General features: G+C 42.6%; 1 protein-coding gene across 5 annotated transcripts in view; it reads right to left on the minus strand.

Moving 5' to 3' along the window:
• GRK3 (G protein-coupled receptor kinase 3) overlaps window positions 1–27,150 on the minus strand; it is a 133,992-nt gene that overhangs the window by 61,623 nt on the left and 45,219 nt on the right. For 4 of the 5 annotated variants that reach the window (XM_086682203.1, XM_086682201.1, XM_086682202.1 and 1 more), the window contains exon 3: window positions 9,454–9,527. The exons of the other annotated variant lie outside the window; for it this stretch is intronic. In XM_086682203.1, the coding sequence (XP_086538329.1) occupies window positions 9,454–9,527 (74 nt within the window). The remainder of the gene's footprint in view (window positions 1–9,453; window positions 9,528–27,150) is intronic. 5 annotated transcript variants of the gene reach the window in all.

Genomic DNA, 27,150 nt, shown 5'->3' on the forward strand with positions numbered 1-27,150 from the left:
TAACGACTGTGAGTCAATTCAGAAAAACAAGTCTAAGGAGTTCAAATACCATGCTGGATGCAAATATGGCAGCTGTGAGGCAACAGAAACCAGACACCAAAATCCGAAGTAGAGTCAGAAAACAAACAGAGGATCTGGCTTGGTTGATTACTTTTGTTGTTTTAATATTAGGTAGGTCCGTAGGTCAGTGCAGAATTCTGGGATAGAAGAGGTTCACGGAAACGTTTCTGCCTAAACAAGTAAATGAACTCAAGAAATTGTAAGCCTTCATGGAATTATTATCCTAGATAACAAATGTAATGAAATATAAGTCTATGTTCCTGGGGGCCTCAAAAGCAAGTTGACACCTGTTTAAACAAATGCTGATGCCATGGGAAGTTTTCCATGAACTGTAGCAATCCGACCACATGGAACATTCTTGTTTCTCGGGCAAATGATATGCTGAACCACAATACTAGCTTTATTAAGAGCCTTGTAGCTCATGAACTCCCAACCTGAACAACAGAAAAGGTAACTCTCAGTAGGCAAAGTAAGAGCCTCAAGTGTCTGTGGCTGTAATTCAAAATTCACTTTCTATTATCAGGAGGACCACTAACTAGAGAACATGCAGTCAACTATCTGTCAATGTAGCCAGGATGATCTTATTGTAGCCTATGCATGGAAAATGCCACACCTCCAACTGGGGCAGTTAGGTGGACCAGGTAACCTGAGCAGGCAGAGGCCTGAGTTCAAGGTGAAAAGTCTCCCCTTGCGCAGGCAAGAAGTGTGGTGGTCATCGATGACGAACGTTCACTGATCGTGTGGTCCCGTTCTGCCTGGGTGCTTACAAAGTTCACAGCTGAACACGCAGCCTCAATAACCAGAACCCTGAGGGCAAGCAACTTCTGGTCCCCAGCTCCACTTTCTTACTACCATTTCGTTGAGATGGCCTTGTAAAGCCACTGATGGCTTCTGCAACAACCATACATTCTATACTATACTATACGCTCACCTTCGTGAGGGATCAGAAGTACAAACATAACCGGAAGGAGGACCAAACAGAAGCTGGCAAGTAGGAGAGGATATTCTCGAAAATAAACAGCAAGAGAGAGGGAGCTCCAAAATTCTGTGTGTGAAAACTCTGCCAAGATCTCTGTTGGACCCTATAATGACCTGCGAGCATAGCAGATCCAAAGCAGTCCAGATAAGGCTACAAGAATTGGACAAGATTCGGCTGTTACTCATAAGACAGAGCTTTTGAAAACTGAGTTCAAGTTAATTGCTAAAACAAAAAATCACTACCCTTTCGAGAAGCATACAGAATTTAGAGTACATATCTATAATATATTAATCCCAATGTACAAAACACAATCCAAAACTATCCTACACATCGGGGCACCTGGGTGGCTCAGTCGGTTGAGTGACTATTGATTTTGGCTCAGGTCATGATCCGAGGGTTGGGGGATCAAGCCCCATGGTGGGCTCCACGCTGGGTGTGGAGTCTGCTTAGGATTCTCTCTCTCTTTCCCTCTGCCCCTCTCCCCAACTCACTGCTCTCTCTCTCTCTCTCGAAAATAAAGTAAAATAAAAATAAGAAAACAAATTATTCTACATACCAAGAAACAGGAAAATGTGGCCCACACACTCTAAGAGAACAGACCATAAATGAAGACCATTCTGAGATTACTCTGGTGTCGGAATTATCAGACAAGGATTTGATGCAGCTTTATAACTATACTTCAAAGACGTAACAGAAAATATACATAAAATGAATAAAAAGATAGGAAATAGCAGAAGAAACATATTAACTATGGGAAAAACCAAATGGCAATTTTAAGACTAAAAAACACATTTGAAATAAAACCTTCAATGGATGGACATAACAGAGATGCCAAAAGAGTCGATGAATTTGAAGAAAGATCCATAGAAATTACCCCCACAGAAAGAAAAAATATTTGGGGAAAAACACTGAATAGGGCAGCAGTGATATTCAGTATCATATTCAAAAATCAAATACACATATAGTTGGAATCTCAGAAAGAGGGGAAAGAGAGATTGAGGTAGAAAAAATGCTTTAAGGGGTGCCAGGGTAGCACAGTCAGTTAAGCATCCAACTTCTTTTGTTAATGTTTATTTATTTTTGAGAGAGAGAGAGACAGAGAGAGAGAGACAGAGAGAGAGAGAGAGAGACAGAGTGCAAGCAGGGGAGGGGCAGAGAGAGAGGGAGACACAGAATCCGAAGCAGGCTCCAGGCTCCGAGCTGTCAGCACAGAGCCCGACGCAGGGCTCGAACTCACAGACTGTGAGATCGTGACCTAAGCCGAAGTCGGACGCTCAACCAGTTGAGCCACCCAAGCACCCCAAGCATCCGGCTCTTGAGCTCAGCTCAGGTCTTGATCTTAGGGTTGTGAGTTCAAACCCCATGCTGGGCTCTGCCCTGGGCGTGGAGACTACGTAAAAAAAAAATGCTTTAAGAGTAATGGTCCAAATTTTACCAGATTTGATGAAAGATAATAAATTTACAGATTTCAAGAAAGTCAGCAAACTCTACAAAGGATAAACAAAATATCTAAAATTACTCCATTAAGGGCGCCTGGGTGGCGCAGTCGGTTAAGCGTCCAACTTCAGCCAGGTCACGATCTCGCGGTCCGTGAGTTCGAGCCCCGCGTCGGGCTCTGGGCTGATGGCTCGGAGCCTGGAGCCTGCTTCTGATTCTGTGTCTCCCTCTCTCTCTGCCCCTCCCCCGTTCATGCTCTGTCTCTCTCTGTCGCAAAAATAAATAAATGTTGAAAAAAAAAATTTTTTTAAATAAAATAAAATTACTCCATTAAAATACAGATTGTCAGAAATGGGGGAGGGGGTGCTGAGCAAGATATTTTTATATTTGTCTCAATGAAACACACTTAATATATAAAAACACTGGTTAGAAGTAGAAGGGGAAAGATGTATCATGAAAACAGGAAGCATAAGAGACTGAATGGCTATAATAATGTCCAGTGAAGTCATCTTTCAGACCAAGACTATGACTGGCAATGAGGAGGGACATTTCATAGGAAAACACATAACATCATAAATACATATGCACCTAATAACAGAGCTTCAAAATACATTTTAAAAATGACGAGAAAAAGAATAGACAATTCTACAGAGTTGGAGATTTTTGTCACCCTTCTCTCAGCAACGGATAGAAAAACTAGATCTAAAATCAGTAAAGAGGGGCACCAGGGTGGCTCACTCAGTTAAGTGTCCGACTCCATTTCAGCTCAGGTCATGATCTCATGGGTACGTGAGTTCAAGCCCTGAGTCTGGCTCTGTGCTGATAGCTTGGGATTCTCTCTCTCTGCCTCTCCCCTGCTCGTGCTCTCTCTCCCTCTCAAAATAAATAAATAAACTTTAAAAAAAATAATTTAAAAACTCAGTAAAGATGCAGAAGGTCTGTCCTATCAACCCCCTTAATGTTAATTGATATTTAGAGAATATTCACTTAACACTCCCATCTTAAATTTTCCATGGGCTTTAGAATAAAATCTGAATTTGTTAATGTTAATTGATATTTAGAGAATATTCACTTAACACTCCCATCTTAAATTTTCCATGGGCTTTAGAATAAAATCTGAATTTGTTACTCTGGCCCCCAACCCCATCTCCCTCCTCAACCTCATCTTATCTCACACTACCCGACTCCTCTAATCCACTATGAACATACCATGGTGGTCTAATTTCAGTTCCTCAAACATGCCAAGTTCTTTCCCACCACATGAGGGGCTATGTCTTAGCCCCGTTCAGCCTAAAATGCTCTCTCTCCTCCCCCTGCTCCCATCTCCAAAAGACTAGCCTCCTTGTCAATCAAATCTCAGTTTACATGCCCACTTTTCAAAGAGTCAGTCTTTCACCCATCAGTGTGAAGTGGCCCCCAAGTCACAGTATATCACATTCAGTTCTGAGTCTGTTCTGAGTCACTGCATAGCAGTTATTACTTCCTGATATATTTCCTGTTATTTATTGCTTGTTTATTGTCTGTTTCTCTCGACGAGAATAGAAGCTCAAGGGGGAGCAAGGGCTTTGTCTTGCTCATCCAAGCAATGCCTGGCACTGGCGGCTGACGTATACTGGTTGAATGAAGAAAAGTCTACGGATTAACTTTGCCTCTGATCTTATATTTATTCTCTGTTCCCCATAATTTATTTCTAAATCTAGGTATATTTACATATTTTAATAAGCTGCCTCCAAATCTCACTGGAACAAGGAAGCAGAACCAACACACTGAGCAGTAACTATGCGTCAGGGAATGTTCTAGTGTCCTGCAGTCACACGCACAGCCTTAAGAGACAGGCACTGCCACCACCCTAAGTCTTAGCTGAGGACACCCAGGTAGGTAAGCTAGAAATCGACTGCCCAAGTTTATATAGTCAGAAACTGGTGGAGTCTAAAGCCAAACTTAGGTGGGCTGAATTTAGAGCTGGTGCTCTTAACCACTAAGTTACAGCCTCCCGTAAACAGCATGTTACAGATACGGTTTAGAAAGAAACTGTCCATCCAGCAACTTATCTGAGCCTCACAATCAGCCTGTGAAGCAGCAGGTGATGATCGGTAACCTCATTTCACAGATGAGGTAACTGAAGCTCAAATATGAAGCATCCATACTGTGTGCTCCTCAAGTACAGGAACAGTGTACCCTTCACATTTATAAGCTCCAGGTCTGAAACGCAGATGCTTCAGAGATGGCTCAACGACTGGCCCCACATCCCACAGCAAGTGAGAGGCGCAGCTATACCTAGAGCCTCGCTAGGCCTTCTATGAGTCAGATACAGATGACGATGAATGCCAATTACACACGCAGAACAAGCAGGCATAGATTAAGTATCACAGAGCATTACAGACAACAAATGACGTGGGAATCGAAGATGTAAGCAATCATGGAAGACTGGGCTAGCTGTCCAGAGAGACTTGTTAGCAAATACGTAAAGTGAGCTAGACCTTAACAGAAGCTAGGGAAGGCAAGCAGCATTCTAGGCTGGAGGAAGGACATAAGTAAAGAAAAAAAAAGAATGTGCTCCATGGTTAGTGGAAGTTCTACATAAGAAGGTAGCGAAAGATAAAGACAGAGAGGTAGGAAGGTAAGTAATAACTAATATAGAGATATGTGAATGTCAGGATAAGTTATGAGGCCTTAAACATGCTGGAAATGGGACCCAAGAAAATGGAAGTACAACATATAAAATACACATTGCAAGATATCTGACAAAAAAGAGTCTTCTAGGGATTGGGGTCATACAACGGCCTCCAGAAATCATCAGACTGATAAAACCAAGGGCACAGAGAGGAATTATTGATAACCTCAGTGCTTAAAGGCTGTACTAATTTAGAAACCTGTATTTGAAGCCCCAAGACTGGATGGTATCTTCAATAAAAGAATATAGAGCAAGCTCCTGAGGAGCTTTGAAGAGTTATCCTCCAAAGCGATCATCTGGTAAGTTAGATCCATTGTGCACCAAACAAGAAGACAGGAGTGAAGAGCTGGAAGCACACCAACCAAGAGAAATTCCAATGTTTAAAAGCTCAAATTGAAACACATCTGCAGTACTCACCGCCATACTGGCAAGAAGTGCTCAAGAAGTAACCCAAGTAGACTGCCCACGTTTCAACCTCGCAAAAGTTATGTGTTAAAGATTTCCCTGTATTTGACAAGGTGATTTAGTACTTGCTGAAACTGGAGAGGTGAGGCTTTTAAGAACAGAAAAAGAAATCTCTGACAGATGATGCTGTGATACTCATCCAGATTAGAATTCAGATTAAAATAACAAAAGTTACAGCATAGTGAGTAATATCCTTCTGATTTGCCTTATTTTTTTATATGATGCTAAATGTACATCATCATTTGACCATTCTCCCTGGAAATACATTAATATAATTTTTAAAATATCAAGTTATCAAGTATATATATAAAAAAATTTCAAGCTTTATATATGATCCAGGAAGAAAAGAATATCCCTCCAATTTTCAAACTTGTACAAAGATTACAAAGGAGTCCTAAAATGCTTGAGGATAGGATACATATGTCCTTTTTAATATATATTTTAATTTAAAATATTTCCTATTACTGTTCTAATTTATTCTTTGACTCATAAATTACTTATAAATGTATTCACTTCCAAGAAGTCAAGGATTTCTTAGTAAACTCTGTTATTAAATTTGAGTTTAATTCCACTGCAGTCAGAAAACACTCAGAACAATTTTGATCTGGAAATCTGCAGGAGTTTTCTTTAGGGCCCAGCAAATAATTTCTTTTGATAAATCTTCCATGTGTACTTTAAAGAAGGCAAATTCTATTTCCGCTGGGTGCATCATTCTACATACGTCACTTAGGTCAAGTTTATTCATCCCTTTATTAAGATCTTCTATATCCTTACTAATTTTTTGTCTGTCTGTTCTATAAACTCTTGAGGAGTGTATGCTAACATCTCTCACTAAGAATGTAGACTTGTCTTATTTTAGGTCTGTCAATTTTTGCTTTATATATTTTGAAGTTAGCATTATTTGTACCCAAGAAGTTTAAGATCGTAATCCTGACCCCTTTATCGTTACGAAATAATCTCTAGCTCCAAGTAGCGTTTACCATATATTTGGCCCGTGCCAGCTTTGCTTTGGTTGGTATTTGTATCTGTGTGTCCCATTCCATCCTTCTGTTTCTAGTACACTTGTAAGCAGTATATAATAAAGTTCCGGTTATTTATCCAGGAAGGCAAACTTAGACTTTTACTTGGGAGTATTTAGTCCATTTACATTAAATGTAATTACTTATGCAGACGGATTTATGGCTACCATCTTATTCTTTGTTTTCAATTTGACCTATCTAGTTTATGTCCTTCTTTGATTCCTCTTTCCCTTTTTTATGAATCCACTATTGTCTTATTCCATTTTCTCTCTTTCAACTTGTTAGATATATACTTTTTATTCTTATAAGGGCTGTCTTAGAGATTACAATATGTATTCTTAACTGATTACCAGTCAATGCAAATTATTACTTTTACCATCCACCCACCTTCCAATAATCCTAGGATCTTAAAACACTTTAACTTCTTTAACCCCTCTCTTGCTTTTTGTGCTATCATATATTTTAGTTTTATATATATTTTAAAATCTAAAAGCTCTATTATTTTGCATGGTTAACATTCATTTATATTTTACATAGATGTCACCCTTCATGATGACCTCATTCCTTCCTGAATTTCCATCTGGGATTATTTTCCTTCTGCCTGAAGTATCTCTTTTTAGTATTTGTTGCAATGCAGGTCCAGGGATGACAAAATTCCCTTAGTTTTTCTCTGAAAATATCTTTATTTCACCCTCATTTTGAAGGAAATTTTTGCTGGGAATAGAATTCTAGGTTTTCTTTTTTTTTTTCTTTCATTACTTAGATGGGCACTTCACTGCCTGGTTTTTTGTTGTGCTGTTTTAATCATTTGTTTTAAGATGTCACAGTCTATTATTTATTGCTCTTTTAAAAATAATGTGTCTTTTTCCACCCTCTGGTTGCTTCTAAGAGTTTCTCCTTGTCACAGGTTTCCATGGTGTTACATTGATGTGCAAAGATAGGTTTCCTTTGTAGCCCTTCTGCTCAGGGTTCTAAGTACCTTGAATCTGTAAGTAGCTGCCTTTCATCATTTTGTAAACCTCTCAGTATTATCTCTTCAAATATTGTTTCTGCCCCATCCCCTCTCTCTTCTCCTTCTGGGATTCCAATTCTACATATGTTAGACCTTTTAACCATGTCCCACATGTCTTTAATGTCCTTACCTTTTTCTTTTCTATATTCTTTCTTTTCTGTGTTTTAGTGTGAGATTATCTACAGACCTGCCTCCCTATGTATTAATCCTGCCTTACATTGTAACCAACCTGCTATTGATTCTAGTCATTAGGTTCTAATTTCAAATATTCTAGAATATTATACCCTACATATTATGTATTCTACATAATATTCTAGAATATGGATTCTATGCAATATTTTAGAATATTCTACATATTATATATTCTACATAACATTCTAGAATATGTATTCTACATAATATTCTAGAATATTCTACATATTATGTATTCTACATAACACTCTAGAATATTTGAAATTAGATGTTCTAGAATATCCATTTGGTTCTTCATAATAAATTGAGCTGAGATTCACTATTCCTCCATTTTTTCTTCTTTTCCTCTATTGTCTTAAACATGTTATTTAGTTATTTTTTAAGTACTTGTTAGCTCAGTATATGAGAAGACTCAATATCTGAGTCTCCTATCAGTCTGCTTCTATTACTTTCTGGGTCATATGATCTTGTATCTTAGAGGTTCAATAATTTTTTACTGTGCGCTGAATACTGTAGGGTCTCTCTATATTATCTTCCACCTGCAAGAACAGGACACAGAGGGTTCCACTTGTACTCTGCTACACAGGTGGGGAGAGGGCTCATCACCCAATATGGGATGGGGCTGGGCTGGGTCTCCATTTTTGTAGGACCCCGTCACCTCTGGTTTGCCCCTATTCCCAAGGCATGGCTCTCCATGGAGTTCAGTGAGAAGTCTTTGTCAGCACTAGATTCAGTCCTGCCCATACAAAGTTTTCAGATAGGTCTTTGGCCTCCTGTCCCACCTGGCCTCAAACCTTGACATAAATCTCGACAGGGAGAGTAATCACATGTTTGGGGCTCCTCCAGTCTCATTTGTTTGTTATTCTAGCCCCAGAAACCTCTTCTGGCTTCTCTGTCTCCCAAAAGCAGCCTTCTACCTGGGGCCAAACCTGGACCATCAGACGAGAGTCTGGAAATCAGCGGCTGCCCCACGTGATAAGTAGCTACAGATCTTTAGTGTAAGTCGACCGCTCCCTATAGGGTTTTCATCTCTTGCCGGTTCTGTTTTCAGACTCCTGCTACTGCAGGTCCATATTTCAATACAGCGCCATAAGGCTGTGGGAGATTTCAGTGAGGCTTCCAGAAGCTCCTGGCCTATCTCTTCAGCGACCTTCCCAATGTCTTACTGGGAAAACCGGCTGTGTGTCCGAGGCTCCCCTTTCCCACCACATCTCCCAATTTGTCACTCCAGCCATGTGTGACCAGAAGATGTTGCTACTTTCTCTTTCACTCAGTAGCAGCCCTCTGCCTCAGCTTACGTTTCCAGAGTCAGTAAGTTTCTGCAGAAAATCAAATCACTGCTGATCCTCAGCGTCCCTCTCAACAGTAATCCCTCCTCTAGAATTTTAGTCCAACTGTTCCTAAGTGCTCCCAGAGCACTCCAGCGCCCTTAAAAATAGGATGTTCATAGATGTCGTCAGTATCTATAATCAACCACATATTATACCTTGTACTACTAATTATGGTCAATGAACTTCTTCAGATTTGTAAGATACTTAGTAGTCTCAATATTTTCCAAAGTACAGTCTAAATATGCTTTTAAAATAAAAGCATCAGTAAAACAGTTACTTCTTACCTCTTCATAAAACTTCACCTGAGGTACAGCTTCATTAATTTCATTCAAACAAAAATCTTTAAATAGCAAGAAACCTAAAGGAAAAGAATAAAAAATTTCAGGGTGGGCAATATGTTGAATTTTTACCCCACAGGGTGTTTTCAAAGTAATATGTTTATACCTCAGCCTCTTTCTCCCCTACCTTAAAAAATAATGATAAAGACTTCAAAGGGCTAATTATCCCCTAGAAGGAAATACTCTGGGTAAGGTAAGAGTACCACACCCCTGGCTCCTTGCTTTGGGGTTCCTTCTCTACTGGCAACCCCCCTCCCACTTTTAAAAACTGCATGATAAACAGAGCCAGTGATCAATGCTCCTCAGGGCTACTGGTCTCTACAGCAAACAGAAGAATCACCCCAGAAATAAGAGCTATGGGTGTGGTGTAAGCGTTGGTAAGAGTCTTCATAAAGCTAATAAATACTACACCCACGGAAATAGGACCGAACTCTCCTAAAAGGCTTTCGAGACCTTCCCACCAGCCTTTCCTCTTACACTTACTACCTCAAAGTCCTTCAAAATCCCCAAATACCTTATGCCAAAGCAGACTACCCACTCCCAGATCGTGCTCTGCTCCTTCATAGCTCCAAGCCTCACCTTTAAGCAATCAGCCCCTTAAGAGTGGAATACCACCCCTATTACACAGTGCCCAGTACACAGCAGGAGGCCACTAGATGTTTGTTGAACAAATGCTTATTTACGTAACCCTTCCCACATGAGTCTGCCAAAGTGCTTAGCATACTCCAACCGATTATCTAACTTATAAGTCATACCCGCCCCGGCCCCGGCATTTGCAAACCCAATGCCTAGGTTAATGCCTGGCACATAGTCAAGCCTAAATGACTGAATGAAGTTGACTAGGACAGGGTGATACCAGGCCAAGGGTGGAGAGACTAAAAGTCAAAAACAACTAAAAAGTCAAAAAAAAAAAAAAAAGTCAGAAGGAAGAAGGGACGGCCGGAGGAAACAGAAGTCACAGATGGGAACTGAAGGAAAGACTCAATGAAGAGTCTAAGACGTAGGGAGAAGGTAGACCAGAATTCCCCAGGTAGGACAGAGAGAGGCGGAAGAAGCAGATTTGACAGCTTTCATCTGAGGTTACCTAAGGAAATCACGTCACTTGAACCTGTCTGTTACTGTTCCATACATTCCCCTCCACAGTTCCAGGAAGATGACCTCTGAAAATGGTAGATGCTCACTGACTGGAACTAGGAGAAAATATTAGGACCAGGCCAAACCAACTAGGGTTGGCTACAGACTGGCATCAGGGACATGGTCAAGCTCACCTCATCTCCAGGCACTGAGGACACCCTAACACATGAAACCAAGAGGAAACTCAGGAAGCAGACAAAGAGGAAGAGCTGACGAGGCAAATCTCTGTCTGCACATTAACATTTTTATCTTAAACACGAGCAAGGGTTATCTTTTCATACTCGTGGCATTTCAAAGTACGTAATTTCAAATTTCCCTTGGCATTTCTTCTTTGACTCATGGGTCACTCAGAAAAATGTGCGGTTTGAGTTCCAGGTATTTTGGGGCTTTCGGGTATTTCTACGATACTGTTTTCTGTTTAATTCTGCTGTGGCCAGAGAACATGTTCGGTAGGATTTCAATGCTTTCAAATTTACCGAAGCTTGGCTTTGGCCCCAAATTTGGTCCACGCAGGTGAATGCTTCATGGGCGCTCGGGGGAAAAAAAGGGTATAGGGTCGAGTGTTTCGTTAAACAAAATAAAAAGGCAATGAGGCCAAGTTGGTTGACAAGGACTGTTCAAATCCCTCCTCCAAATCCTTACTGAAAGTCTCCTTATTCTATCCATTATCAACAGAGGACTGCTGATATCCTCATCTGTACTTGTGGATTTGCTCATCTTTTTTCAGTTGTGTCAGGTTTTGGTTCATGTATTTTTCTATTTTGGGGAGAGAAAACTAAAATGAGAACTGACGCTATTTTTGATCACATGAGAGATGTTTTTGCGACGCCTAGACGACAGCACGAACTAATATGCATCTACACCGGCCACCGGCTTTGGGCTGAACTTGGAATCAAGGGAAGACTGTTCGCCATGGCCCATCATGCCCTCTGGAATCGAGGCTTTACTTTCTCCTCCAGCTTGGACTGTTCTCTCCCAAGCTCACTGCGCTGAGGCCATGGGCCTGCGTCCCATGCGCTCTTTAACACTAAACTTGATACGCTCTCCAGGTTACCAACTTGCTGTCTGCCCTGACCTTGTAGAGCTGCAGAGATCAGCCCAAACACCCCCCCCCCCCCGCCCCAAGGCCTGGTAGGATTCTCATTAATTTTCATTCTCTTTCTCTCTCTCACACACATGCACATGTAGACACACATGTGCACATACACACATGTGCATACCACACACTCTCTACGGCACTTGTGGCTAGCACAAATGATCATATGCATATGTTAGTTTACTTCTTTATTACCTACCTTCCCCACAAACACTGGAAGCTGCTTATGGAAAGACCATATAGGTCCTATTCTGTACCTACATACGCAGGAACAAGACCATCGTGACACGGATGGAGTGAGGGAGAAAGAACCAAGGAAGGAAGGAAGACTGGGGTCGAGGGGAGGGGGCGGGGGGACAACGGGAGATGAGGGGCAAGTAAGGAAAAGGGAGGAGGGAAAAGAAGGAGAACAAGGGAGAGAGGGAGATGAATGAATGCACACCCAACTACAAATGTTTCTACCTGCTTCTTTAACGCAATTTCCATTGTCAATGTGTGGGATGAGCCAAAGAATGACTGTAACACTCTACAGGGAAAAGCCCCATGATTTTCCTTATGTCTGCACACAAACTGAAGCCCTACTTTCTGTCACAGCAGCTGTTAAAATGGAACAGCAAGAAGAAAGGTATTTTGCCTTCTGGATAAATTCTAGATCACTGTGTTATAGGCTGAAAGCAATTTCCCTTCACTGGGCTTAAATTACACACACACACACACACACACACACCACAAATGTAACATTTTACAGATCAGAACCAAAGCTAAAGGGCAAAAATAAGGAAAAGTTTGCCTAACAGATTCACTTCATCAGTGTGCTTTCTCCAGATTTTAAAGAATAAAAAATAGTGACCTGATACCTGCTTTTACTAGATAACTGTGGAACGTGTTTAGCCCTATTTTTATATTTGGACCACTGCAAACTGCCTGAATACTGATTAACTTTGGGGTGTATATAACATCCAGAAAAGGTAAACCACCCCAATTTGTCACAATATTTTGCAAAAATTAGGAGAAAGAACTGTATTGCTTTTTATGAAATACCAATGAGAACTTTTTATAATATACAAATATAACTTTTATATTGCTTTTTATAAAATACCAATTAAGAACTTTTTTAAAGTATCAAATATAAATGTCTATTAGAAATTCTGAAATGTTACCTCCTCAAAATTTTTCAAAGGAGAAAGAAAAATGTGAAAAACGTCTTACAAAAAATAATGTCCGTGCCACGTTTTGCCAAGGAGATTCTAACACTGGGAAGGACAGACTGTGTAATTGTAAAAGCGTCTACCAATATTGACTGATTTGACAAAGCACTTCCTGAGTATCCACTAAGAGCCACAGTGGCTCTACACTGGGGATGCAATGGTGAAGATAAATAGAACTTGTCCCATAGGGGCTTATGGGTTGGCATAAGGGGCAGAAAACAAAGAAGTACACAAAATAAGTGCAATTTATGGTAAATGAGATAGAGGAATTTTAAAAAGTGCTGAGACAGATGATAAAAAGAAGGAGATGAATGTCCATACAGAACGCCAATAAGACCCCTCTGGGCTGTGACATGAACAGAGTACAGTGTTTCGGATTAGAAAAGGCTAAAATGTTTAATCTCTCTCCTATTCAATAATGTATTACAGGTCTTAGCCGGTGCAATAAGGCAAGAAAAGGAAATAAGTTATTCAAGATGGAAAGAAAGGAAGCGTTAACACCGATTCTATTCATAGACAAGCTGGTTATCTATACAGAAAATCCCATCTACAACATAACTACCAGGATATATAAGTGAATTTAGCAAGGCTTGAAGGTACAAGGCCATTAGATAAGCATTAATGACGTTCTGATATGCTCACATCACAATTTTACATTTTTATTTATTTTTGAGAGACAGAGCACCAGCAGGGGAGGGGCAGAGAAAGAGGGAGACACAGAATCCGAAGCAGGCTCCAGGCTCCGAGCTATCAGCACAGAACTCGATGCAGGGCTTGAACTCACAAACCATGAGATCATGACCTGAGCTGAAGCCGGACGCTCAACTGACTGAGCCACCCAGGCGCCCCATCACATCACAATTTTAAAACAAGTCCATCTACAATAACATCAAAGAATAATCAATACTTAGGAATACATAAAGAAGAGATATATAAAACTACTCTGCTGAAAACTACAGAATATTACTAATAGAAATTAAAGACCTGACTAAATAGAAAGATATACTCAGTTTATTGGTTGGAAGTCTCAGTCTTGCTTGGATGTATGGTCTCCCAAAATTGATCTTTAGATTCAACACAAACCCAGTCATAATCCCTGGAGGCTTTTTAAAGAAACTGACAAGGTTTCATTTTAGAATGTCTAGGGAAATGCAAGAAACCTAGAATACCCAAAACATGTTGAAACAGAAGAAAAAGTCCAAGGACTTACACTACCTAATTCAAGACTCATTACACAGACACTGTAATCAGTGTGGTACTGGCATAAAACTAAATCAGTGGGGCAGAACAGAAGATCCAGAAAAACTCCCTCCCTTAGATGGGCAACCTATTTTCAACAAAGGCACTAAAGCAATTATTGGGAAAAGAAGGTCTGTTCAACAAGTGGTGCTGGAAAAACATCCAAATGTGGAGGGGGAAAAAAAAAAAAAAAAAGGAACCCTTGCCTCACGCCTTATAAATAATTAAATTAAGATTGATGACAGAATTAAATGTAAAAGGTAAAACTCTAACACTTCTAGAAAATGTATAGAATACCTTCACAGAAAATATTTACGCAGAAGATTTCCGAGGCAGAACACAGAAAAAAAATAGTAAATTAGACTTGATCAAAATTTAGCACTATGTTCATCAAAAGACAATTAAGAAAACAGACCGGCCACCGACTGGGGATAAAATATTACAAAAACTTAAGTCTGAAAAAGGCCTTATGTCCAACTTATGTATAGTTTTTTAAAAAGCCTCTTACACATCAATTTTTAAAAGAAAACCACCATAAAAGAGTGCATAGAAGTTTGAACACTTCACAATGGAAGCGATACAAACGAGCATTAAGCACATGAAATGGACTCCACATCGTTGATCATCATGCCAGTGTAAATTAAGTCACTCTGAGAAACCACTGCACAACGACTTGAACGGCAGAGCTAAGAAGACTGACCATACTGTATGTTGGCAACCAGAACTCTCGTTCGCTGAGGAGCATATACACTGCTTTGGATTCCTCATGCCTCTGAATCCACAGGCCAAGAAGGGAGTCGCTGTGTGGGCTGGGGTGACTGATCCAGGGGACATTGAACTGCTCCTCCAGAGTAGAGGGAAGGAAGAGAATGTCTGGAAAACAGGAAGGAGACCCCCTCTCTCCCAGTATGGCCCTGCTCTGTTGTTAACGTCAATGGAAAACCACAAGAACCCAATTCAGGCAGGTTTGCTAATGGCCCAGACCCTTCAGGAATGAAGGTTTGGGTCACCCCACCAGGTAAACAACCATGACCAGCTGAGGTGCTTGCAGAAGATAAAGGGAATACAGAATGGGCGGTGGGAGGGGGTAGTTCGGAACACCAGACTGTGAGTAAGCAGATTGCTCTCCATAATGGGGTTGGGAGCCACATCATTCAGGGAGGTGAAGTCCTGACTAGAAGAAAAGACCAGTCTCCCGTGAGCAAGAAGAAATTCTGCCAGCAGCCAGCCTTCGGACTCCACTTGCACATCAGCTCTCTTGGGGCTTTTGAGCCTGCCAGCCCACCCTGCAGATTTGGAATTGCCAGTCTCCATAAACACAGGAACCAATTCCTTATAATTAACTTCCCTCTCTGTGTCTGTCTCTGTGTCTGTGTCTATGTCTCTCTCTTTCCTTCCCTCTCTCTCTCTCTCTCTATATATATACACACACACACATACACACACACCCTATTGGTTCTGTTTCTCTGGAGAACACCAGACTAATACAGATGTTGAGCACGCCGCAGAATGTATATTCACTTGGGAAAACAGTCTGAAAGCCTCTTATAAAGTCAAACACACACTTAACACACAACTCAGCACCTCCGCTATTAGGTATTTACCCAGTGATAACATACGGCTCCAAAAAGACATACATGAATCTTCATAGCAGGGGTGTTCACAATTTATTTGAAATAATCCAAAATCCGTCGACTGAGGGATAAATAGTCATATTTTCACGCAAAGGAAGGCTAGTCAGCAACAAAACAAAACGCTAATACATACAGCAACATAAGTAAATGTCATTTTGCTTGTCCGAAGATGCGGACATAAAGGAGTATATACTATAGAATTCTCTATATATGAAGTTCTAGAACAGGCAAAACTAGTCTGTAATTTAAATAAAACAAGAAAAGGGGACATGAAATTGACTGGGAAGGGCATGAGGGAACTTTCTGGGGACGGAAATGTTCTGTGGCTTGATAGAGGTGTGGGTTATGCGGGTTTATGCATTTATCAGAATGAAACTGTATACAGTACTGCACGTAAAATTTACTCTAAGCAAATATTAACTCTAGCTAGTAGGTTTGCTTTTCACAGTAGCATGAGTTGGCAGTTCTAAAACTATTCATGATGTGTTCTAGGCTTCTACAAATGAGTAAATACACTGAGGGTGACAGGAGCCTTCTTGGAAAAGGGATAAAACAAGGAAAGAAAAGAGAATGTATACTGTACTAAAGGATTGGAACAGGGTATCCATTTGAGATCCATTTAAAACAATTTTTTTAATGTTTATTTACTTTTGAAAGAGAGAGAGAGTGAGAGTCGGGGAGGAGCAGAGAGAGAGGGAGACACAGAATCTGAAGCAGGCTCCAGACTCTGAGCTGTCAGCACAGAGCCCGATGTGGGGCTCAAACTCGTGAACAATGAGATCATGACCTGAGCTGAAGTTGGACGCCTGAGCCACCCAGGCGCCGCTTGAGCTCACTTTTTTAACCAGCTAGACAAACAGATATACACAAACAGACATACATACTCCTCGCTCTTTAGCTAAGAAGACCTAGAAGCAATGAACACGTCTAGCGTACAAGTTTGGAGGCTCTAAACACCATGCTCTATTAAAAGGAACTACGATCCCTTGAAGAAAAGACTGGTTGATTCTACAGCAGGGACAGTGAATACCAAGCTAAGCTCTAGACATCTTACTACCCCAGACAGTAGGACAGTGCTCAAAGGATGATGGGGACATATCAACAGGACACAGGAACCAGCTTGAAGAGGCTCCCACTAGCCAAAACTAGGGCAACTAGGACATCAAAATAAATAATATTGTAATGGATTATTACCACTGGCTAAACTAAGGATCCATGAGTCCATACTGATAGATGGATTGGGGACAGGGGCAGGAAAGAAAGGAAGAAAGAAAGAAAGAAAGAAAGAAAGAAAGAGAAAGAGGAAAAGAAAAAAGAAAAAAGGAAATGGAAGGGAGGGAGGAAAAAAGGGAAGGAAGGAAAGAAAGAAAGAAAGAAAGAAAGAAAGAAAGAAAGAAAGAAAGAAAGAAAGAGAAAAGAAAAAAGAAAGAAAAAGGAAGGATGGAGGGAGGTAGGAAAGAAAGGAAGAAGGAAAGAAAGACAGGGGGAGGGAGGGAATGAGGAAGGGATAAAGGGAGGGAAAAGGTAGGGAAAGAAGGAAGAGGGCAAAGGAAGATGGAGGGAAGGACAGAGGGAAAGCTCTTCCTTAGAGACAAATGCCAATTAGCAGAAGGAATAATGGAGTATACAAGTCAAGGCGTGCTAAAACAGAGGGTAAAAATTTGATAATATTTATATAGTCTCAAAAGCAATTTCCCATAAATTACTTATTACTTACAAAGGAAAACACACACGCTTTAAGCAAGGGATCAAAATTAACATCACTAGCACCGGAACCAAGCAGCATCACGACGGGCTGGGAACAGCACATCTCGTCTGCGGTCTTCCTGGCAAAATGCATACTCTGAACCTAACTGCTCGGGAAGAGTAGACAACCCAAAAGAAAGGGACATTTTACAAAACTGGCCTGTACCCCTCAAATGTGTTGAAGTCCAGAAACCCAAAGAAGGCTAAGGGACCTGGCCCGATTAAAGGAGAACGAAGACGTGGTGACAAATAAAAGCAAGCTTCACCCACGACTGGATCCCAGGATAGGAAAGATTACAGCCAAGATGGACATTTGGGGACAACTGTTAGAATCTGGACATAGTCTGTGGATTAGACAACAGTACTGCACTGGGGTCAAGTTTCCTGATTTTGAATGTTACAGTGCCGTTATCTAAGGGAATGACCTTGTTCTTAACACACACGAACTGAAACAAATAACGGTCAAGAGGTGTGAGGTCTCCAAAGTGCTCCCATGTGGTTCAGAAACAAATCGCAGTGAAAGACAGAATGATAAAGCAAAAGCGGCCGGATATGTGCGATGGTGCGGCCATCTAAGGGGAACGTAGGAGTTCCCTGAACTGTTCTTATCGCTTTGCTTTAAGTTTGAAATTAGAGAAAACTATAATGCTTAAATGTATGTAAAAACAAAAAGTTACAAGAAAAAAGGCAAAGTCATAAAAAATAACACGACTGAAGGGCACCTGGGTGGCTCAGTCGGTTCAGCCTCTGACTCTTGATTTTGGCTCAGGTCATGATGTCACGATTCATGAGATCAGGATCAAGCCTCACATCAGGCTCTGTGCTGACAGGGCGGACCCTGCTTGGGATTCTCTCTTCCTCTCTCTCTGCCTCTCTGCCCCTCCCCCACTTGTGTGCACCCACGCATGCATGCTCTCTCTCTCTCTCTCTCTCTCTCTCTCTCAAAAAAAAAAAAAAGACTGAAATTCTATACCATTTATTGGAAAAGAAAGGGAAGTTATACTAAAGAAAACTGAAATTTGGCTTTTAATAATTAAAATTTTTAATGTGGATTTTTCGAACAGAAATTATTGCTATAAACCTAGCTTTTCAAATATTTATTCCCTTTATAATTAGTAATTTTCCATCCACCTAAAGGCTACAGAGTTCTTGAATAAACACAATATAATGGGAAAGCTAATATAATTTAAACAGAGCCATGCTTATAAGCTTCACTATAATTAAACTTAATTCTAAGAGAGAGGGGAGAAAGTGACTTAATGTAGAAAATTAGAGCTACATGTTCCAAGAGTTCTCTAAAATATTTTTTTCTAACAATGTGAAGATTATCATTTCATGCACTGCATTTCCATATGGCCTTCAGAATGAACCACACTGTGCAGCCATTCCAAATCCCACATTTCTAGAAATGTTCTTCAACTCCTTCCAGCACCCCTTAAAATAATTCCTTGTAACTTGTCACCCACTAGCACAACACAAACCAACACATGGTTCCATCAACCGCACTAGACTGTCTCTAAACCAGGATTAGAAGTGTTACACATTAGACCTCCTAGCTTAACCCTCCATGTAAACAACTTAACAAAACAGGTGTTGGGCGGTCTCTGATATTAGCACGTTTTTTTTCAAGTTTAAAAGGAAAGGCCTCGGAAGGCCTGGGTGGCTCAGTCGGTTAAGCATCTGACTCTTGATTTTGGCTCTGGTCATGATCTTGCAATTCGTGAGCTCAAGCCTTATACTGGGCTCTGTGCTGACAGTGTGGGGCCTGCTTGGGATCCTCTCTCTCCCTCTCTCTCTGCCCTCCCCCCACTCATGCTCACTCTCTCTCTCTCTCTCTCTCTCTCTCTCTCTCTCTCTAAGAAAGAAACAAACATTAAATAAATAAATAAATAAATAAATAAATAAATAAATAAATAAATAATAAATAAATAAATGGAAAAGGCCTTGGATTATCCAATCTCCATATTTCTTCAATTCTAAGATTCTATTACTCTAAATAAAATAAAACTAATCAAATTATAAAGGCATGGAATGAATGGTGAAGAACACATAAACATAACTAACAGTCATGAGGTCACAGAGAAGAAAATCAGACACAGCAAGCTGGCGAGTTGGAAAAGCCCATGAAGGCACCCAGACAGGAAAAGAAATCAGTACCATGATGGTCCAAAAATCTAAATAAAATCAACCAAACACAGTGAACACTTGCCAGAATTCTGCTGTGCAAAATAACAAAAAGCTCTTAATAATCACATTATTTTTTAATGAAGTATAAAGTTTCCTAGTTAGTGAAGAGGCATTCAAATAGAACATAAAAAATAAACTATTTAAATTACCACCTTGAAATATTAGAATTCATCTTTTTTACTGAGATAATGGAACCAAGAGATCCTTAAATTTTAATTTGAGAATTCAACTAATTAGATTTATTCAGAAATTTGTTGCACACCCACTACTGATAGAATATTTCTATATAATAGCAATAAATAATGGGAAATTTATATTTAAACACAGTATCATTTGTACTGACACTAAAACACAGAATGCCTGAGAAAAAATCTAAGCCAATACGTACATGATTTGTATGCTGAAAATTACAAAATACTAATGAACAAAACCAAAGAGGATCCAAATAAAGGGGAAGAGATACCATGTTCACAGATCAGAGGACTCCATATTGTTGAAATGTCATTTTTCCCCAAATTGATCTATAGATTTAACACAATCCCAGTCAAAAACCCAGTTGGAATTTTTGTAGAAGTCAATAAGCTGACTTAAATTTTGGGGCGCCTGGGTGGCTCAGGTGGTGGAGTGTCCAACTCTTGATTTCAGCTCAGGTCATGATCCCAGGGTCGTGGAATTGAGCCCCATGTCAGGCTCTGCACTGACCATGAAGCTTGCTCAAGATTCTCCCTCTCTCTGCCTATCTGTCTGTCTCTCTCTCTCTCTGTCTGTCTCTTTCTCTCTCTCCCCATCTGCCTCCTCCCCTGCTCATGTGTGCTTGTACTCTAAATAAATAAATACACAAACAGACAGACTTTTGCCATTCAACCCAACAATCCTCTCCTAGGTGTTTACCCTAGAGGAATGAAAAGATGAATGCTCTTATATTCACAAAAAAATCTGCCACAGATATTTCTGGTAGCCTTATAGACTAACACCCCCAAACTGGAAATAACCCCCAGGTTCTTCAACTGGCAAAAGGCCTGTAACATATCCGTAAGATGGAACCCTGCCCAACGATACAAAAGAATCGGCTACTGATACTGCACTATGAGTGAATCCCAGGTGCATTACTCAAAGTGAAAGAATCAGACTCAAAAGGCTACATACTCAGGGACTGCACAGAAAACAGAGCGAGGGGGGCGCCTGGGTGGCTCAGTCGGTTAAGCTTCCGACTTCGGCTTAGGTCATGATCTCGCGGTTCGTGAGTTCGAGCCCCGTGTCGGGCTCTGTGCTGACAGCTCAGAGCCTGGAGCCTGCTTTGGATTCTGTGTCTCCCTCTCTCTGCTCCTCCCCCACTCACGCTCACTCACTCTCTCAGAAATAAAGAAACATTAAAAAAAATTTTTTTAAAAAGAAAACAGAGCAGAGGTTGGCAGGGAGTGGGGAGTGGGATAGGGGCTGACCATGAGGGGACACTAGAAAATCTGGGGAGGTGATGAACTGCTCTATATCTTGATTTCAGTAGTAGTTATATAACTTCATGCATCTGCCAAAACTCAGAGAACTGTATACTCTAAATGGTGACTTTTCCTTCACTTCAAGAAACCTGACCCTCTCCCCCGATGAAAAAAGTAATGTGAAAGAAAAAAGAAAAATAAGATTGAGTACATACAACAGGAACAAAGCTCCAAAGATGTTCCTGAACAGTGGCTGTAAGTGGGCCACAAACTGGGATCAAAAATTTCTAGAAGCCAACGCCCGATCACTTATATGGTCATCGATGTCTATAGGATGTTTTCCAGAAAGCACACATTTGTACAGTAGATAAAATCATTCACACCCAGAGGCATGGGAGCCAAGAAGGAAATTATAAAGGTTTTTGATAACACAGAGGTCGGCAACAACTACTCTCACACATCCAGGATACACAATATTCTTGTAAAAATGAAATTGTAAATAATAAATAGATAAGCAAAGTCACAAGAAAAAAAAGCATACAGATAGTGAAAACTCTCAAAGGGTGTTGTGTCCCTCCCGGCTGAATATTACTAACCTAAATTCCCAAAGAATAATTCTTCCTTTCATTTGTTCCAAGTTCCAACAGGAATAAGTAAATATAAAGTGAAATAAATATTTAGCTAATTACACTTAGCTATTTCACCTAAACCTTAACTATACTTATTTTTATTTGACTCTACCAGATTAGAACTCTCACTTCTTGATTTAAAACTTTACAGGAGAAAATTGTACATGAAATGTAAGTTAGGAATACTGTCCAGAGTTAGGTCTTCTAAAATCCAAGTTATCCATTCTGCCCCTGATTTAAATTCATGACATACATGTTCAATAAAATACTCTTAGATTAATTAATGGGTTCATTTATTTAGATAATGGGGAGATGTGGGGCCCTGAATATTAAGAATCTAGTAGACAAAAAGCACAAATGGTAATGAACGTGGCCAGAAAAAAATTCATGAATGTTCCCAGAAATTAGCTCTTGACTCAAAAGGGAACAAAGAAGTCAGGATGGAGAAGAAAATGTGGAAATACAGTGGCAAGAAAACTCTATCTAGAGTCTTCTAACAGCTGCCTTACTTTCAGCCTTTTAAAAACATTTTATTATAAAATGGTAGGGGGTGCCTGGGTCGCTCAGTCGGTTAAGCATCCGACTTCAGTTCAGGTCATGATCTCGCAGTTCGTGAGTCTGAGCCCCGCGTCGGGCTCTGGGCTTACAGCTCAGCGCCTGGAGCCTGCTTTGGATTCTGTGTCTCCCTCTTTGACCCTCCCCACTGTGCTCTGTCTCTGTCTCTCTCTCTCTCTCAAAAATAAATAAACATTAAAAACATTTTTTTAATGATAGAAGAGAAAGGTCACCACGCTAATACTCTCTAGACTGCGGTCAATGTTTTCGTCTGTCACGGGTCTGTGCACATCCAACAGTAAACAAACTGACAATTAAAGTGAGATGCAAAATCACTTAAAATGAAACAGAAATATTATTCTAGTAAGCCACCCAATACATGTTTCCCAAAGACTTCTGCGGGAGCACCTGTTAAAACTGACATTATGGAAACTGGGGTGTGAGTGTGCATGCCACAGAGGAAGACACGGCCAGGACAAAAGGGGTGGGCGTGTGTGGGGCGTGTGTGGCCGTGCACCTGATGAGTCTAACCGTGATCTTAAACAAGGAAGAAACAGAGCAAGAGTCAACCAACGGATACGCGCGAGCCTACTTTGTCGTCACTCCTGAGGCTATGCACTTAGGATCTGAGCACTTTTCTAGCGTGTGGAAACAAAAACGTCTCACTTAAAAGAGAATCAAGCCCAATGTATTTACAGCATGACACTCTAAGTGTGAAACGAAGGGCTTCTCAAGGCAATTGCAATCTCACCGGAGGTATGGACAGACAGACTTACTGCGCTACATTAGCCGAGGCCCAACCGGCTTTGTAGGGGAGAGAGGCACCCCTTAGACCGCCCACTGCAACCTCGCCTGGCTCCCCGCCAGGTCTCCAGGTCCCTTTCCAGTCCCTCCCCATGCTGCTGCCCTGGCTCTTAGCACGCAGCTCCCCTGCTGTTGAACTTCTCGTCGGGGCTGCACAGAATGCTGGGCCTCCTTCCAGGGCACGTGCTGCCCCACCGTCGGCCCAGCCAAAGTGCAGTGCGCACCCCAGCCGCCCAGCCCGCCACATCGAGGGAGGGCCTGCAGGCGCTGCACACTTTCAGATGCACTCGCTCCCCAACCGAGCCCAGCTCCTCTTTTCCCAGAGCCCACCCCAGGCTAGGGCCACCCCAGGGGGAGCCATCCCTCTTCTCTGCCCCCACGGCCCGGAGTTCTTAGCTCTTTCAAGGCATGAGTCCGCTATGCTGAAACTATCCATTCTTATTTTATGAACAGACAAAACAGTTCAAAGTGTGAAAAATGTATTGAAAGGCATGAAGTGGAAAGTTCCATTCCCGGCCTGTGCCTCATCGTCCTAGCCGTGCGCCCTTCACCATCGCCCCCAAAGAGTCACGGCTATTGGTGTCCTGGTATCTCTTCTGGAAGGCGGCGTGTGTCACTTCTGGGCCACAGCTGTTAAGAAATCCGTGTGATTTCCTAACCCTCTTTCACCCAGCTCCATGCAGGGGCCGCCAGTCCTGAGGGACACCAGTGCCACATCACAGAACAAACTTAGCACGTGGAAGGAAGCCTCCCACTAACCTCAAACACCTGCCCTGCACTGTTACCAGAAAGTTTTTTTTAAGTTACTTATTTATTTATTTTGAGAGAGACAGAGACGGACAGCGTGAGCAAGAGAGGGGTAGAGAGGGAGGGAGAGAAAGACACAATCCCAATCAGGCTCCAAACTGTTAGCACAGAGCCCGAGGCGGGGTTTGAAATCATGAAACCATGAGTTCATGACCTGAGCTGAAACCCAGAGTTGGAGGCCTATACAGCTGAGCCACCCAGGCACCCCAAAATTCTTTTTTTTAAGTTTTTATTTATTTGTTTTGAGAGAGAGAGAGCACGAGCAAGGGGGGGGGGGGGGCAGAGAAAGATGGGGAGAGAGAATCCCAAGCAGACTCAGCGCTGTCAGCACAAAGCCTGATGTGGGGCTCGAACTCATAAACTGTGAGGTCATGACTGAGCCAAAACCAAGAGTTAGATGCTTAACCGACTGAGCCACCCAGGTGCCCTAAGAAAGAGACTTCCATGGGTACAGCCCATGACAATTTGGGTCTGTTACAGGCACTTTACCTTCTAACACAACATAAAGGGGGGCACAGAATGAACTCTTATTTTCCACCATACTTTATGCACTGCCCGCGTCAGCCGTTTTTCCCCAACACTATACCTCGGAGAGCCCGCTCTCCCGGTCTTGAAGAGCCCCTTGGTCCCTCCTTGCAGCTGCACAGTACTCCATCCTACGGAATGCCATAATCTGTGTAACTTTTTCCCTGATGATGAACGTTTGGGTTGTTGCAAATACTCGGCTCTTGGAAAACCACCGCACTGAATAACTCTCCCCATACGTCATTTCTCGTGCATTCAAGCATATTTGTAGAATATGTTCCTTAGCGTGAGACTTCTGAGCCAAAGGGCTTTATCGGGGTTCTGTCAGTTTCACAGACCTGGCGGAACCGGCCCCGTGGGCGAAGCACCTGCCTGTCCTCCCCACAGCAACAGGGCCCAGCACCTGCCCTGAAACCCACAGCCACACCAAAACAGTGTCACCACACTGTGGGCTCCGGCACCAGTTTGAAATATAAAACAGTTAAGATTTCAGAGTCCCCTCACTTTGCACTGCTCTTACGTTTTCATACAGTTGAAAATCTTTTCGTACGGTCAGGTTCCTCTTATTTCTTTTGCAGTGATCTGTCTTTCTACCACCTTCGCCCATTTTCACCCTGGGTTATGGGTCTTTTGCTCACAGTGTGGAGGGCCTTTCTGAACTGGGGTTCACTAGTCAGCGCTGCTGTCCAAGGAATCCTTCTGGCTCTCCACCTGTCGGGTCCCTGGCCCCGTCTGGGTGACCTGTGCGCCCATGTCTGGTTCGTCGTCACCCTCCTGGAGTTAACAGAAATACCTCTAGCATTTCCCCGTAAACCGGGACTCTGGCCTTTGGAACGGGCAGCTGGTGTCATGTCAGGGAAGGACGCACCTCTTCCGGTGTCAGTGCATGGCAGCTGTCTACCCAGGGGCCCCTCGAGACGGCCTGCCCTTGGGGACTCGTCTCTCTAATCCCAGCACAATGGCCAGGGCTTAATCGGCTCAATAAACTTTTCATTAATTGAATAAGGGGAAAGGGGAGTGTGGCTTGTGGCACAGTCACACATGCTTTTGGGAAGAAGGGAGGCACAAGCCAGGCGTGGAGACATGAATGGGCCAGAGAGAGGCGGGAGGAAGAGCGGCCAGGGGCTCGGAGGCGGGAATTTCAGGCCAGAAGGAGAGGGTGAGACTTCAAACCTGGGCACGGGAAGGCAGCGGAAGGGATGCCGGACGACCCCGGGGAGGCTAGAGCGTGCAGGGGAGGGGTCTTCAGCCAGCGGGCCCAGGGCCCACTGACAAGAATACCGGCACCGCGTCCTGGTCACTGGCACAATAGCTGGTGTTCGCGGAAAGCTTCCAGATGCCCGAAGGCCTGCTGGGGGACGGTCTTTCCTGGAAGTCGGTGATGGTTTTATACAAAAGTGCAACTCTGCTCTCAAATCCAGGTCTGAGGATTTGAGAGTCAGGGCCCTCTCCTCAACACGGCAGGCCCTGGACACTGTCACTTACCCTGCCACTGTCACTTCTTACCTCGTGGCTCTCTGCAATGTGACACCCAGCTGCCACCACACTGTCCCAGGTGGACCTCCGTGTCCTTGTCCCATTCCGAGCCAACCTCAAATAGGCACTCGGTGGTGACCCCTAGTTACTAATAGCGCCTCCCTACCTCCACCCCTGAACATCTGTGTGAGGAGAAGACGTTCTCAAAAGGCTTCAAGGCGCCAAAGGACAGAACCGTGACAGTGAACACCAGGTGGTCAGGCTGCCGCGGCCGACCCGCCGGGGCGAGAAGGCCCACAGCCCGCTGGGGCGGAACCCCAAGCAAGAGCGGCGGGAGCTGCTTTTCATATGTAATGTGCAATTCAGTGAACATGAAAGGACTACTCAGGAGAGCAAGGACACCATCTCTGTGATTACCGTGCCCAAATGCACTTTAACTTTTAACCGGCTGACTACAGTAGTTTGACCACGAAATGACATAGGTGTTTTATAAAGCTATAGACGAAGTTTAAGTGTTTGAAGGCGGTTACACCATCTCCCGGAAGCAGGGATGCGGCCGTGGGAAGCAATGCTGGCCTCCCCCCACCCTCTGTGCAAGGAGGCGATGGAGGGGACGGCTACCACAGCGGCTGCTCCGTGACCCGTCTGCTCCCAACAGCTGTCCGCCTGAGCCCTCCACTTCCGGGGGGGCCGTGCACACACCCGGCCCAACGGTGCACAGACGCCCACGGGGGACACAGCGGAGGAGACGGAGGGGACACGGGGTACATGATCGGCGGGCCATTACTTCCCCCCCCCCCCAGAATACCGTCTCCACACTGAGAGGCAACCACATAATATGTAAACATACTCTTTACACAAGAGGCTGCAAAGAAGAGTTTTCTAGAAATGGCAGTTGAAAGGATTTTGCGCTGAAACAGTCAACCAAAGGAAAAAAAAAAAAAAAAAAAGCCAGGGCCTCAGCTGTGTAAAATACCGAACTAGATGCCGGAGAGTCACAAAGAAGGAAAAGCGTCAGACATTATCTTTGGTCCCGAGGAATTTAAACTCCAGTTAGGGAACCAGCAGGAAAGAGGAACCTGGTATGACTACATTTTCCACGGTAAGTGCCCAAAACGTGCCACACACAAAAACAGTCAGAAAACGGACTGTTTGTAGTCAGAAATC

Source organism: Puma concolor, chromosome D3 (assembly GCF_028749965.1).
Source record: "Puma concolor isolate L17-30 chromosome D3, mPumCon1.1.hap2, whole genome shotgun sequence".
Lineage (NCBI taxonomy): Eukaryota > Metazoa > Chordata > Mammalia > Carnivora > Felidae > Puma > Puma concolor.